Source organism: Orbicella faveolata, unplaced genomic scaffold, assembly GCF_042242905.1.
Source record: "Orbicella faveolata isolate gen_17 unplaced genomic scaffold, um_ofav_v1 contig_13, whole genome shotgun sequence".
NCBI lineage: Eukaryota > Metazoa > Cnidaria > Anthozoa > Scleractinia > Merulinidae > Orbicella > Orbicella faveolata.
In genome coordinates, this window is record NW_028301540.1 from 6,621,838 (window position 1) to 6,637,959 (window position 16,122).

Consider the following 16,122-nt stretch of genomic DNA (forward strand, 5'->3'; position numbering starts at 1 on the left):
GAGAAATCAAAAGCGGAAGTGAATCCTTCGATGGCAGAAATATAATTCTGTTCCAACAAGAAAATGGAAACGTTGTGTTGCTGTTAATAGGCCACAGAAAGGAAAATCATTCTACACTAACCTTGCTGTCGAAAATGGATCTGTAGTTCCCCAAAAGTAGATAATTTCAAATCTCGGCAAAACAGCAAAACAACACCCTTCCTTAGCAGCTTCCTTGGGATGCAAACCAAAATGCCAGTGATACCCGCACGGAGATCTTCGACAGACCCAGAAGCCCCAGCGCAACCTCGTCGCCAGGGCCTTCTCCACTTTTCAAAATGGCGGGTCTGGGGCAGAGGTTGCTTCCAACGCACAAAGTCTGCAATGGCGCTGAAATTTCAACTTATGAACTGTGGAATACTGTCATGAGAGAGTGTGGAACAGAAGACAGCTGAACTTCAGGCTACATTAGATGATGTTTACTCATTTGTATTTGCTATTCAATTTAATTTTATACTCAAAGACTGAAGGTTAAATAGTCCACAGTTTCCCATACCAATTTGAAAAGTTCCCCATAGTAATGTAATCCAAGTTATCTTTCAATATCATACTTTACCATCACCATGCCAGTTTGATGAGAGTCATTTTCTCTTGTGAGAGTGTAATACCGAAATTTATACCATACCATAGGATATAGAGCCAATCAGAATACAGGAAAGCCGTTGTATATTCGACAGTATTATGTCCAACCATCCCATCATGTCTGTCGCATTGATTGTGTTGGCCACTGTATTTTCTATGCCATGCTATAAAATAGTTATCCAACGCTCTCTCGTGGTATATCATGGAATATCTCACTTGTCATTTGTGTTTTCTTGACTTTCTTGGTCTACGCGCCGTCTGAAGGGTCGTGCATACCAACAAAATGACTCGTAGGGTATTAGGCTCAGTAAGAACAGTTTATGTCCAAGGACAAACATCTGTGTAAAGTCAAATGGAGGCTATTGTGTTTATTTTCTTTCAATTATTTTTCGCAACACGCGGAATGTTTTAAAAATTGGTTATTCCTCAGTTTTAGCTGCGGTATATTCAACACGTGACGCGCGTTTAGACCAATCGCGTGCGAGGGAAAATATTTAATTGATTATAAAACTTGATAACTTGTATACTATCCTATACTTGTGTCCCTCTGCGTAGAATTTGTGGACAATGGAATTGATCGACTTGATCTTTTTCCTTATTCTGCTGAAATTATCAGCATGTACTCCTGTGTGAACATAAGAAGAGTTACGGGACGAACTAGCTTGCATGTGGAAATCTCATAACCTAGTAAGCTGTAGCCTGAGTATTCGCGCTGTGGTCATTACTGTGTGCATTTAGTAGACAATTGGCCTTCGTGCTCGTTGCCTTATTTTTTGCTGCTACACCGTGCTGACGAGACCCAACCAGGTCGAAACAGCTGACCACGGTGTCAATTCTTGGCTTTCAGTCCGTATGGGCACCAGCATGGCGGCCGGAAACCAACAGAAACATCGATCACTGAGTTTTGCTACAAAAGCGTGAATTTATCCCTCGAGGAACTCTAAAACATTAAAATAATACTTTTCTTAGACATGAACCATTCAGACAGCCAAATTCCCCGAAATAAATCACTTTTTTAACCATCATGACAGCTCTCTAGGCCGTCATGTAAATGTCGCGTCACGCAAAAGCTTAGAAATTCAAGCGTAGTGTATCACAAAACCAAGAACCCATTAGGAGCGAAAATTTGTATGAATATTAGTTTTCAGCTACTCTTATACATCATTAAAGTAAAATCTCTGGAAGATCAATAGTTTTGTAGTTTGAATTTTAGAGACGTCATGTGAAAACCAGCTATTGAAGCATTTGCGATTTTGTTTTCTTGAATGTCATGTAGCTGTTCTGAATAAAGGGTTAGCTGGTAGGTGCGTCCTTGGTTTCTTTTAAGGGAGAAATGTGGAACATATGCCAAATTAACATATCCGCAAATAGTTTTCCTCACTGAACAAAGCATTAGTACAACATTCCCAGCCCCGTCTATGGCCTCAGCCCGGTGGAGTGGGGTTTCTCCATTATATGGGCTATAAAGGTATGTGAGGCCCCAAAGGGTAGGGTTTTCAGCCGTTTTGGTCATAAATAGGGTATCAGTTTTCGCCATTTTAGTTATAAATATGTTATGGTTTTTGCACTCTGGCCTTAAATTGGGTATGTTTCTTAGAAGAAGCTACTTTTTCATCAATATCAGTAAGACCGTCAACAAAAGCCCTTTATAACTTATGTTTAGGGCAACTGTGTCAGCTGCAACGGTCATAAACAGGCTATCGAATTTTTGGTCAGGTCATAAACAGGGTGGCAAGAAAAGGAGATTTTAGTCATAAATAGGTGAGGGTTTTGGGAAGTAGGCCGCACACCCCCACTCAACTTTTCTGGAAGTACCCTCCCCACCGGGGGCCTCAGCAGCTTCGTCTCAGGCTCCCTTCCATCTAGGCTCAATTTCCAGCCGTTTTGTGAGCCCGCGTTCCTTGCCTCAACAGCCGGACTCCCAAAACGGCTGGAAATCGAGCCTACCTTCCATACGATTTCGAAATATATTAACTTATTAAAATTAATAGTGCTGAAGAAAATGTTTTTATCAAGGACGTTTTTAAATAACTGAAGAAAGACACCTTAATAGTTGGGTCAGTGGCGAGGTTCCACTGCAATGGTGAATATTTAATTGAAAAATTTGATTTTGATTATTCTAATGGAATGTTATACAATATTACAGTATATAAAACTACAGCTCATGAAGTTATTATATTCCAAACCCTTCACATCGGGTACAAACTACCAATTATATGGTTTCTGTTAGTACCGTCATTAGCTCAAGCAACAAATGGCCTTTCAAAAATAAAATAATCAGTATTTGTCCGTCTAGCCCGCCTTAGCTCATTCGTTTGTTGTGAGTTAGATTTTTGACCACTTTACGTCTACGTCTAATCCGCGAAGCTAACAAAACACGAAGGTATCATAACTCGGACGCCGCCGAGTTGAATGCAAGACCGCTGGATTCTGGATCCAGAGAAGAAGAACGCTGAACACACGTCACTTTCCAAACTTGCTAAGGGCAAAACCGACAATTTACGAGGATCATGAAAGACGCATATTGAGCACGTCATCCGGTGGTTTGTCAAGAAAATTTTCGTGTTTGTCGAAGACGTTAAAAAGAGTTCTTTCTCTGTGATCTGCTAAGGATGGTGAGGGTTCCGCAAATGCTGTTTGAGAGGAACTGGCTTCTTGATCTTCCATACCGTCACTGTATGGTGTTTCCAAACGTTTTAGAATACTTTGCACCTGAAAATCAACAATGAAAGACTGTGCTGAGAAAAACCAACAGCTTTGGAAACCTTAAAGTGTACATTTACTTTTACAAAAGGTAAACATTTACGAAATATATGTAGACCTACATTCTTGTTTTGACGTTACAGCCTGACTAATCCCAGATCCTAACCCTCTGCGGTTTCGGACCCAACAAGAAGTGAAATTTTACGTTTTCAGATGGCTAAAAAGCGGTGAAAAAAACAACCATAACTAATTCTTATTTCGACTTCCATATCATGATCTCATGTAGATTCCATCAAGCACATAACAAAATATATATCTGTCATGGGCACTTAAAGCAAATTTCCAGCTCTTGCAAAGTTCATTCACTAACGCTTCTTGGAGCGGTTTTAGTGCGTGACGACAAAAATTAATTTGCACTGCAGTGTAAAATAAAAATAACCGATAAATTTGCCTGCTCTCAGCCAATCATGATGACGTAATTTTGTCAGTAATGTATGATTAAAAAGAGAAATTGTCACTCATTTCCCACCGAATCAACCTGTGTCGCAGAAATACACCGCTGTTGACAAACATCTTACCACAGAGAAGTCTCCCTTTTCTGCTGCCTGTATAGCTCTCTGAGCGATGTAGTTCCTTAAAACGAATCTAACGAGAAAGCAGTTGGTTTGTTAGTACTCCAAACCAGATAGTATACCAATACAGGGTCTGTGATGGGGTTGCTGGAAACTCAATTGTCAACTAAAATTTCGGCGATTTCTCAGCTATCAGTTTAAACCTCAGCCCACTTCTCAGTTATCAAGAAATTTTGAAGATCTAAGTAAAAAACGCGTCACTTCTCAGCTGACAGTTTAACTTTTGACCAATTCTCAGCTTACAGTTACGCCCCATCAAGAACCTCTACTAATACGTCTGCACCTTCCCCAGTATTTCGTGTTATATTATTCCCGTTATAGGTCCTTATTCAGTAGATCTGCTATAAACACCCGCCTGGACATGTCAAAGACCGTTTTTACATTAGGCATTTAATCATTTTGTTGGAATAACAGTTCCCCGGTGCAAATCATACACCTCGGTGGAGAAAGGCACTGGGAAAGTAAAGCATTTTGCCTAAGAACTGAACACAATTTAACCCCGGCTAGGACTTGAACCCGGACCGCTCGATCCGGAGTCGAGCACACTACACATGAGGCCACTAGGCCTCACAACTTTCCTTACAATGAAATATACAGAACACAAATTATCACAGTCAGTCAGTCTTCGTGAGAAAACAATTCAATAAGTACAGATAGCGCGTGACTCCAGTGCCACAGAGTTCAAATAGTGAAAGTTATCTCTAGTATTAGACTGCGACCAGTCTCTCCTTTCCTCGAAATTCCGTGGGAAGAACGTAAAACAAGTGAGCGTGACGTGCAAGCGGCGAACGCGATGCCGCGAATAGCGCGGGTCTCGGAAGACATATTACGCTCGCACGCTAACGACTGATCACTTGTGTTGCGTTCTCCTTTGCGTTCTTCCCCACGGATTTCCAAGCAAAAGAGAGACTGCTCGCAGTCTACTCTAGTCTCTACCTTGGGTTGTTTGATTTCATTGTCCTAACATGTTCTTGGTGTACCTGTAGACGTAAGGATGGAAAAGAGGGTGACATTAATACAAGACAAAATGGAAAAATACTCGGAGTCAACAACTACGCTGACTTTACAATAAATACGTACATGAAGGGTTTCCGATCCTTACGAGCGCTCACGAGCATGTAAAGGTTGTTACGAGCGCTCACGAGCATGTCAAGGTTGTTACGAGCGCTCACGAGCATGTCAAGGTTGTTATGAGCGCTCACGAGCATGTAGAGGTTGTTACGAGCGCTCACGAGGATCTCAAGGTTGTTGCGAGCGCTCACGAACATGTCAAGGTTGTTACGAGCGCTCACGAGCATCTCAAGGTTGTTAGCTTGCTGTTGTAAGTAACAACATTTGGAACCAAACTATGTTGTAGACTCTTTCGCAAAGTCGGTAGACACCACTAGAGACAAAAAAGTATTTTCTCGCCGGAGTGATCGGACATGCTTAGATGGTAGCTTACAATATTCACCTCCTCTGCATTAAGTTGGTCGCATTCCTGATCGAGACGAAGTCTAGGTAAATGCAAAGAAATTGATTAACTATATGAATAAACAATTAATAAATGCACTACTCATTAACACTGTATCATTATCAACTCATTGACATTTGATAGTCACCTTCGCAGCAATTATGCATCGTCACGCAACGTTTCTCCCTGGAGAGGCGTTGCGTGACGATACAAATAAGGCTGTAAAGGGCGACTCGATAATGGGGAATATCAAGAAAGGTTATTTAATTTGCGAAAACCTTTAATTTGCTTGTCTATAGGAGCTATTAATCAGCGATAAGCCAGACCGCTTTTAGGCAATCCTCGGTTGACCTCGCAAACAGAAAAAGTAAACATCCACATTTACTTACATGTAGTACGGGGTACCGCTGTGCATAACCTGATAACGAAGGGACATTCGTTTTGTCGCATGCACATACGCAGTCCTCCGCTGGCAGACAACATCGCCTTTCTGTTATTGTATCACTGACCGTTTACTGAACACGCCTGTAGTTCCACGCATAGTTATTTTTGCACGAAACTCACTGTGGACAACAGCACTCTGATGTTACTCACTTGTATGTCCTGATCCACTCTGTCCATAACACCCTGTTGTTATCTTCCTTTTCTTTTTGAGTTGACATCTGAATTACAATACCATCGTGACAAACAAAACAAAACATTAGCACAAGTAAAACAAAGGATTACGAAGATCTTTATTTCTCTTATCTCATCTTCTTAACAATATCAGGGCGTAGATCTGTCCAGAACTCGTCTGATTAACTTGCCAGTAGTTACAGGATTTCCCGCGTTCGCCCTGGTTTCAAGTTTAACAGCGCATGGCACCAGATATATATATTTTTCCGGGCTTTCCACTGGCAAGTGACAATGGCGCTTTCCATTTGTATGGAAAAAGGGTTTTTCCTGTTGGAAAAGTAAATCGAAGAGGCTTTTCCACAGGAAATTTTTCGAATAAAAAAAACCTTTTGAAGTATTCTTCTTTTCACATTTTTAAAGGAATGGTCGGAAAATCACTGTTATTACCATTTGCTCTGTCACACTATTCCCATGCTTTTTCATGGGAAATCAAATGGAATAGTCCTTTCCACTGGAAGATTTTCAAATGCTGTGACATGCTAAACACTAACCCCATCTCCTTAAAAAAATTGTAATGTTCCATTCGGTGGAAAATTCACGCCGAAAAGGAATCCTTATAGAAACCAATTTTGAGACTGAAAAGATTAATAAAAGTTATTAGAAACAAACTGACCTTCAGTTGCTCGACTTTCTTCCTGCGTAGCTCATCATCCAGTTGGTGTTTTTCAGCTTCCATCTCTATATGGGCGATCACATTTGGACTTGATTTCCACACACCTCGACTCATTTCCATCATATGACTACAAAAAAAAAAAAATAATAATAATACTTAGCATGTATCATAAAACACCGTGGCTATATTTTAAACAGTAGGGATTGAACAATGTCCAAAACTATAACAGCGCACCCCAAGGAAAACACACATTCTGCACGGTTTTATATGTCATCGTACTCAAAGAAAAGTTGATGATGATGATGATGATAATGATGATGATGATTATCATAATTATTGCACTTAAAAAATAGACCCCCGTCTTCCAACATCTTAGAGCTGTAGCCTCCTTTGAAACTAGTCAGAAATTCGCCGTTTCAATTAACGATCTTGCAGAAATTGCACATTCGGGGGATTAACTCTAAAGTTATATAACCCGACAAGTTTTCGATCCAATGTTGTTACGATTTTAATGGATAACTAATAACAAACCCACAAGTAATTTACTCGAAATGAAAAAAGGTGTAGACATGGAGAATGAACTTTGTGAATAAGTATATACGCTAGCTTTTGACACTGTGTCCAAACTAACCTCCACCCTACAACCGCTGAACAAGCTGTTATCATTCCTTGAAGTGAAATGCATTGGGACACCAGGTATTCAATAACGTCTTCATCACTGAGAAAAACAGTAGTATCGTATGAGATTGTGAACAAAAAAGATTGAGTCAGATTTGAATGGTAGAACAACCACTTCAGCTTGTACTGACCAGGTACATTTTCGCCTCGAGTTGCGATTGTTGTATCACAATATTGAGGTGACACCTTTCCACACAACAATCTGGTGGTCACGTGTTCTTTGTCTCTGAGTGGTACTTTTTCATATTGAGACAAATTTTCCCGCGCTTGCAAACGGTCACGTGTTCTCCGCATTAATTCCTAATTGGTTTATCATGATAATTCCAAGTTATAAACAGGATTAGGAAGCAGGTAAACCATAAAACCTTTCAACTGATGAACACTCTGTAGGTGTTACCCTGCTAAGACATCTGAAGGTGTTGGTAAAATCAGCTCCAGTTTTCTCCATGGTGTCAAGAAGATTCAAGATAAGATTCCTGTCAAGGTAATGGACACGAGAGTTTAAAATACTCAGAACTATCTATTTAATTTTTATTCTATAATTTTCAACGGGGCACAGTTTTGCTTTGTCCATATTTTTGCGACTAAAGTATTGTTGAGTCAACAACCAGCTAGGATTAAATTTTGTTGATAAAAACTCTCCACTTCTCTTTACATTCAAGTTTTTGATAGAGTGATAATGTGACCGACCGAACAACCAACCGAGCGACTGACTGCGGACGAGACGACTCTTTTTCGTCCATATCGCCCTGTTCGTGTTCGTGAAGATGAACGTTCGTCGGATCCCGGGAGAAAAGCCCTACTGTAAGCAGTCTTTGATGTAGATATGGCCCAATTTGTTCAACCTAAATCACTATTCAGTGGATAGCACTATCCATCCTCTGAACTACTAGGCTATGCTGTCTCGCCGAGAACAAACAACATCTTGCGAAGTCCAGCTCACTGTCATGGGTTTGGGTGAATCCTCACACTGGGGGAGGGGGGAACTACTTTCGACCCACTAGAATATAGTTAAGGCGGAGAAGCAATACTCCTCAATGCCACTGACCAATGCAGTGATGCTGGAGTTTAAATTAAACGACTGGTGAGACTTAATCATACAATCCCAGCATTCAGAAGAGACTTTAAGCTTCAACCTTAATGAATATCATCTTAGTAAAAAGGTTTTAAACAAGATAACACTTTACTCACTTATCTGAGGGAAGATCTTTCTTCAACAAGCCGAGCTGAAACATTCACGAAACACAGGGTTTTAAAACAATTGTTGTGCAGCAGGAAAGTAATTTTATCATGAACTATGAATACTCACTTTCAACTTCATCTTGGCCATGAAACACGTTTGGAACTCAGAATCAAATCTGAAAATTATGAATGGCACACTTAAATTAAAACAAGAGCTAAAATTCAAAGTTCTTTCCTTTATAATAAGAATCAGTGCTTCTTCAACACCAAAACCAGAATGAAGAGTCTACATCACAAAGGAAACATATCACGACAGTAAATTTTAGTTCAGTTTGTAACAGTACAGATCACGCAGTCTGAGGCCTTTATTCTGATGGTACCTCTCTCCACCCAGGTGTATAAATGGGTACTGGGGGATTCAATTCTGGGGGGTAACCATCCAGGAGGAGTAGAAAAACTCCTAATTGCTTCATGCTACAGAAACCAAAAATAAGAGCTGGCTTGATGGACCACCATTTGAACTAGGCTCAAACACGGACTACACTTAAAACCTAATTAAAAGTAACTTAATGTCCCTTTGAACAAAAGCATGCATGATTTTGAAGTCTGGAAGCAAATTACAACCTGAAAACAATGAGACAAGCACTGATAAGGTTTGCCAAAGGCTGAGCACTACATGAATAGGATTCTCTTGTCAAGAGTGCCTAACTACATAGACAGGACACTGAATGGTGCACTTACAAGTCTTCTAGAGCAGCTTTAGATTTGTGAAGAGGCAATGCATCTTGTATGGCCTCTGCAAGTTTGAGCAAATTCCATTTACAGAGTTCAGGTTGGTTTTTGAAGGAGTTCCTTCTTCGGGCATCTGCATAAAAACCGAACAATTTGACATTCATGTAAGTCACCCAGCTAATTATTTAGGTTGCAGTGTACCTTCAAAGGCTTAAACTAATTTTTTTGCTTAAATATGAAGTATGTGATATAAAATCATGTTGAAATCAAATACAGTGAATAAAATTTAAGTTACAAGGATTTTAATAGGAAGGATAAGTTCTTTTTTGGCAAGTTCTGGTATCTGTTTACTGTTAATAAAAAGACTGAATGATTGAAGGAGACTTGAATTCTCATACAGTTCAGTTTATCAAGAATTCTCTTAGCCAATTTAGGTTCAAGTCAAGCCCTCAACTTGCTGACAATTGTCACTTACAACCAGGAGAATGACGCAGTTAGAAACGTGCTTTAAACTCCATCACAACTGTGGTGTCAGACAACACTGCATGTACATGAATATGACAAAATATACAAATAGTAAATTCTTGCATTCTATTCTTACATGTGTCCCCTATTAGTGGAAGGATTCTTTCCTTCAGCTAGCCTACAGAACACAAAGTTACTTATTCATTTAATTGCATGAAGGCTGCAATTTTATTTTATAGAATCCCACTTACCAGATGATTGACTTAAATAATTTGGATCATAATAATCCAAAAATCCATAAGGTCCATAGTCAATAGTGACACCAATGATACTCATGTTGTCTGAATTGAGAACCCTGCAAAATGGAGAGTATAAAGAGCAATTCACGGTTCTTAAGTTATCAGACTCAGAAAAAGTTTTAGTCGGTAATATGTCAGTATTAATATCCATATGCACGAAAGGCAAAATGCTAATTGAAAAATAGTATAAAAATGTAACTGTAAGTTTCTGTCTTACCCATGGCAGAAACCTACACACTGCCAGTCAGCCACGAGGCGAGCAGTCATTAACGTCAACTCCTTATAAAAGGCAAGATAGCATTCTTCAAGACTCTGATAGTCTCCGCTGAAGATCTAACACAAAGGATATAAAAACATAAGTTAGGCAGGATAACCTCCAGTAGCTTATTAGTGTATCTTACATGCAGTTACCCAATGATTACAAGCAGTTACATTCTAGTAGTTACATGTAGTTACCCAAGGGCCATCTGATACACATGTATGTGTCTAGGTAATTTATAACTTACAATCCAGCTTCCAAGTTTCATGAACAGGTTTGGTTTATAAATGTCAGCATTTGAAAATTGTCTCAACTGTTAAAATTTTCCAAACATTTTATTTAGCCTCTCATGTAATTTTTACAAAATAATAAACACAGTCCACTTCTGTTGATACAACTATCAATAGCTACATCAAATACTGACCAGTGCTGTCAACAACCACATGGGAGGGCCTCCCAGGGAGGGGGGGGGGAGGGGGGAGCACATTCCCTTGTTCCCTTGAAAATTTCACTCTTTCTTCCTTGCTCCCTGTTAATAAATTCCATTGTTCCCCAAAATGCTTTGTCAAAGTTCCCTTTAATAAAAAAAAAATATCCCTTGTTCCCTTGAAATAGATGATCATGTTCCCTTGTTACCAAAAACCCTGGGAGGCCCTCACTTGACAAGTGATGAGGATAAAAAAATTTCATTTGATCGTTAGTTTATAGTAGTGCAGGCACATGTATAATAAAATGATGAACATTAATTTCCACTGTCTTGATAAATTTACCACCAATTACCAATCATCAACAGTTCCAATTTGTCTTGCAGGCCCACTAAATACTTAATCATATTATTTTGCAAGACTCGTAGAATAAACAGATTTGTTAAAAACTGGACCATTGGATAAGTGCAATTCAAGAGTATACAATGTACATCAATTTGGCCTACAAAGCCATCTTGGTAAAATGAGCAACTAAAACATGCTCTACAAATATGGTAAGTGCATGCAAAATTTTTTTGGGAATTTTCACTTTTATTTTAGTTCTCTATATTTTGCGGGCATTTAAAAAAAAAAATTATTCCACTCGCACGTATTGGATATGAGATAATTATAGCCAGCTCATATCCAACATGCAATCATGGAATAATAATTATTTTAAAAACAATTATTGTTCAATATACCACATGTCAAAATATCTAAAAAGATGACTGTATTTATTCAATGGTACACATACTTGAGGATAGAAGTTTTTGATGGTGTAGCCAAGCAGCTTATGAAGAATGTCAACTCGACCAGAACTTGGGCCCTTATAACCAGTCAAGGGGTCAGCAGGTTTAAAAATCTCAAAAGAACCAAACCTAGCAGGGTTTGTATCAGAATTATAACAATGTTATGACTTAGCAATTACAGATTGAGTGGAACGCTTTTAATCTTACCACTGGCCAGCACTGGTCATTTAAAATCTGGTCACAATTAGAGCAAACCAAAACCAATTGAAAGTAACCATGACTAGCCAATCACAGAGAACATGGGCAATACTTTGGGCCAATCAAAACTACAAGCAAATACATGAACAGTGTACATGAAGTCAAGATGACGTGCAGAGTAACTTACACTAGTGGGTCACAATTAGTTTTAATTTACTTGTGATTGGAGGACAAAATGGCACTCGTTTTTTAAGCCAATCACGTAGCATAACAATATTCCAAAGCTAAAGTGAATATCTTTTGACACTTGAATGAAAACTGCTCTAAAGACTGTTAGCTATGTATTACTGGAGCAAAGGCGAGTTGTATTGGCGTAATGCAATGTACTGTAAATAGGGTATTTCGTTGTAAATATTGCATTGTGGTGTTTTTTGTTGTTGCTTTTTGGTGTGTGAGTGTGGAAAAAATATTTTGACCTAGTCATGTACACTAAAAGCCTTGTTTTGAAATCAGTTAAATAAATGTAATCCCACAAAACACATTTTTAGATGTCCTTAGTTTTATTCCCAGATATTTCTTAAGACAGGTCTGCCTGTTAACGACACATTATCTTGTTTGATTTTGAGATGATTAACTATTGCCACAAGTTTATTTCACAGTGCATTTAAAACAATTTTTACTGTTATACCTTAGGAATGTTGGAGCAATTCGTAACACTAGAGAGGCCCTTTCCTTTGCAGCAGACCCATTGTAATCTTTATCTCTTTCAACAAATGTATCTGAAGTCACACAACAGCCAGCTGATAACAAAAAGTACACAAGGTGAAACAATGAATAAATCTAGTTTTGAATGATTACACTAAATATTTATATCTCTTCATACACGTATGTTCAATTTTACTCTCATGCTTCTAGGCACACATACCCTTTGAGACAAAAAGATAGACTTACTCTAGAAAAGAACTATGCTCAAACAAACAGTTTTAAGTATAGTTTTTTTAATCGTATTCAGTGTAGACACATGGAATTTGCTTCCATTTATAATTAGATCAGCACCTCGTATTTGAAGTCTTAAGCGTGGTGCAAGGAGCTTCTTAATGCATGAACACCAACTGAATTGGTTGGCTTATAGAATACATTTATTTTTTTCGTAAATTTATAATGTAGGTTGTCTGTCTGAGTATGGGGTCTGTGACTGTTTCATAAAACATCCTTATGGTATTTCTTTTTTAAATTTTGTTGTCATTAAGTTGTAATAAATAATAAATAAATAATAAATAAATAAATAAATTGTTAAAAGAATAGATGACAGGTGAATTTTTGAACAGTTGAAACAGGACCCCTTTGGCTTTGCTCTCCTCATTGATGACAACTTATCTAAGTCTTTTCCATGATCAAATGTTAGTTTATACCTCTAGTGGTTGGTACTCCCAGATGATACATGGCCTGTTAATTAAACCAAATCAAAACACAAAATTAGCACATGAAGTGTATTTATTGTGCAGTATAGCATGACCTTAGAATACGTACCTCACTACACAAGAATTCTCGAATGGAGGACCTCAAGACTTTCCGTCCATCCCTGTGGTTGGAGAAGGGAGTCAGACCTGTTCCTTTTAACTGAATTTCCCACCGATCGCCTTTGGAATTTAACACTTCCCCAAGATACCTGTAAAAATAATACAGGTAATTCAATTTAAATTCAAATAACTATTAAACTCATTACAAATAGATGAGCTTGGGAACTGGTGCCTTAAAGGTTAGCGGGGTGCCGAAGCCATAAGCCACTAGGAGGTATCCATGGCAACCCTGGAAAGCAGGAACCACCTAATGAGCGTCCGCTAACCGGCACCGTCACACTGAAAGAAATTCAGTGGAAACTACTTACCTGAAGAATACTTACCCTGACCAAGAACAAAATGGGAGGGAGGAGAGGGTGCAAGAATCCACAATGATTCGCGAGCAAAGCAATGCAACTGATCCGCAACAATCAGCAGAATACACTACAACAATTATGCAATGAACCACAAACCCCTGCAAAACCCCTGAAGGCCACCCCACAGGTCACGTACTCCCAAACGGGGAAACCACTGGCTGCATAAACTCATATTTAACTTGCCTAAATGATATTAGCTGGATGGGCACGCTAGCTGGCTGCATTAGCTCGAGTTTAACCTTGCCTAAATGATATTAGCTGGATGGGCACGCTAGCTGGCTGCATTAGCTCGAGTTTAACCTTGCCTAAATGATATTTAGCCACATAAAAAACAAAACAAAACAAAACAAAACAAATTCGCCTGAAGTTCAGGTTGAATGACACCAACATGGAAGCCCAAGACTATTCAACTTTATAAACAAATGCAGAGAACTAATAAAAATACCTACAATGCACAATGATCAAGGCTTCAACTTCAGCCACAATGAATTGTCTGTGTTAACGGAAGGTTTAGGCTGCATCAGGCCAAGTGGTCCAAACTGCCAAAGCTTGGTTTTCCATCGTTCAGTGTAAAACGTAGACTGTGGACTGCAGACTGCGGACCAGGAGAAAAATGCACACTGTAGACCAGGAGTAAAGCGCAGACTGCAAACTGGAGACTTTTTAGCTGAACTGTGTTACTATTTTCATCATTGGAAGCTAACCATAAACAGGCCAACTGGAGCATTACTTAGGCTAACCTGAGTGATATTCAGGCTTACCAGAGTGATATTAAGTTTAACAAGAGTGATATTCACGCTAACTGGAGTAGAGACTTTCACTGCAATTAGCCTCAAAAATCCTGTTTACTGTCAGCACTTGACAATGGAAACATGTTGATATATTCTTTAAAAGTCTGTAGTCCATAGTCTGCATTTTACCCTCAGTCAGCATTTCACCCCTGGTGTGCAGTCACACAGTCTGTATTTTACACTGACTGGTTTTATGTAACATTATGTAGGATGAGATGCAGATGAGGTCACGATGAGTCTATCGCAGGGGTTACTCTCCAGGAACTGTGACCTAACTAATCCCCAGTTAAAGGGGGAGAGCCAAGGCAAACTGAGTGAAACACCTTAGGGACATGGAGGGGATTTGCCCTTGTACTACCCTTGTTAATATTCAGAATCACCGCAGTAGGGCACAGAGTTCCCATTGTTGTGGCCTGTCCTGTTCTCATGGGTTGGTGCTTCACATAGGGTTAATCTCATAATTTGTGCCTTTCTCATTTGGACAGAATTGTCGAAGACAAATTTCTTTTATTGTCTACCTATGTCTAACATACTTCTCAAGAAATGATTGGAAGTGGAACATGTGAGTCTGATTCTCATATGGTTTGAGGTCAATTGTTTCACTCCCATGAGGGAGTGAGAGCGAGCAACCTCGGACCATCTGAGAATCAGGCTTGAGAGGAGACGGCGCTGTCAGAGAATTACATGTAAGTGTTGTCCCCAAGAACACAACACAATGCCACCGGCCAGGGCATGCTCCCCAGTAAAAGCAGAATGCTCCCCAGCAATCATTTCATCGTGTTAGCTCATGCTTCTGAAACCGATTAGCACCGACTTGTTGTGACACAAGGTTCCAATGAAGAACTCAGCTGAAACTAAGCTACGTGTAAACTTACTTACATCGCAGCGCCATCACCAAGCTGACCGGAAAAATACCCCTGTTGATGACCGCAGTAACAATGAGCTGCTGTCTGGCTTCCTCCAAGCAGTTTGTTTCCACTCATGTACTGGACAAACTCCGGTCTAGTCACTTCCGATTGCGGCAAATCCAGGAGGGACAAGGCGTTAGCTGAGTAACTTACCAAGGTAGGATTTCTAACCGGTGTCGGATCAACAAGAGTGAAGCACGCACCTTCCACCTGCCTAATTACATTTTGAGTTTCCTTGTCAATTGGAAGAGAGCGAAGAGCTAAGTTGTCAAATTTCAACGTTTCTAAAGTTGCCATCACTCCTCGACGTAGCATAGTAACAATGAAGTCGCCATAGTTAAACCGATTTCCAACAGATTAAGGCATTTCTTTGCCGTGGTCCATGCCAGAATTGTTCTTCGCCATCTTGTCTTCGCCCGCAAAATATCTGGGAACGAAAATCGGGTTGTCTGCGGGATATCCCACGGGATTCATGCAATGCTGCATATGCCCGGGTCTAAAACTCTGACCAGTCAAAAACGAAAAAGGCAATCTGGCCGGTAAACCAATCACAACTCGAAGCAAATACATGTAGCGGTATCGTAGCGCGGGAAAACGTCTGCGAACGAGTCACAATTGATGTTTGCGCTCTGCGACTACCGGCGAGGAGTTGCAGGGGCGAGGCACCAGAGGCCTGGTCCCCGAAGCGAGTTGGGGGACCGACCGAGCGGGTAGGTGCTTTGACGGTTGCTATGGAAACCACGACCACAGCGAGGCCCTTTGCA

General features: G+C 39.8%; 1 protein-coding gene across 2 annotated transcripts; it reads right to left on the reverse strand.

Moving 5' to 3' along the window:
• Positions 1–2,671: 2,671 nt before the first annotated feature.
• Positions 2,672–15,796, reverse strand: LOC110054176 (protein adenylyltransferase SelO, mitochondrial-like). 2 transcript variants are annotated; one of them, XM_089284378.1, is made up of 18 exons: positions 15,330–15,796; positions 13,254–13,392; positions 13,136–13,169; positions 12,412–12,523; positions 11,531–11,654; positions 10,271–10,386; positions 10,006–10,109; positions 9,299–9,422; positions 8,685–8,733; positions 8,567–8,601; positions 7,741–7,851; positions 7,329–7,415; positions 6,698–6,824; positions 6,004–6,071; positions 5,410–5,452; positions 4,893–4,936; positions 3,903–3,969; positions 2,672–3,333 (listed from the first exon to the last, which is right to left on the reverse strand). In XM_089284378.1, exons 1-18 carry the CDS (start codon positions 15,671–15,673, stop codon positions 3,130–3,132), a joined length of 1,932 nt encoding a protein of 643 aa, XP_089140504.1. In that variant the 5' UTR covers positions 15,674–15,796; the 3' UTR covers positions 2,672–3,129. The 2 variants fall into 2 exon arrangements, with proteins under 2 accessions (XP_089140504.1, XP_089140505.1); XM_089284379.1 differs by having other exon boundaries at positions 15,326–15,475.
• Between the last annotated feature and the right edge of the window lie 326 nt (positions 15,797–16,122).

Excerpts from the sequence above, each read along its gene's own strand:
- LOC110054176 (XM_089284378.1), bottom strand. The coding sequence starts at position 15,673 with ATGCTACGTCGAGGAGTGATGGCAACTTTAGAAACGTTGAAATTTGAC. Across the intron at positions 5,453-6,003 it reads GAGTGGATCAGGACATACAA|ACTTCGTCTCGATCAGGAAT; the intron begins GTGAGTAACATC and ends GCATTTACCTAG. Across the intron at positions 4,937-5,409 it reads ACCAACTTAATGCAGAGGAG|GTACACCAAGAACATGTTAG; the intron begins GTGAATATTGTA and ends TTACGTCTACAG.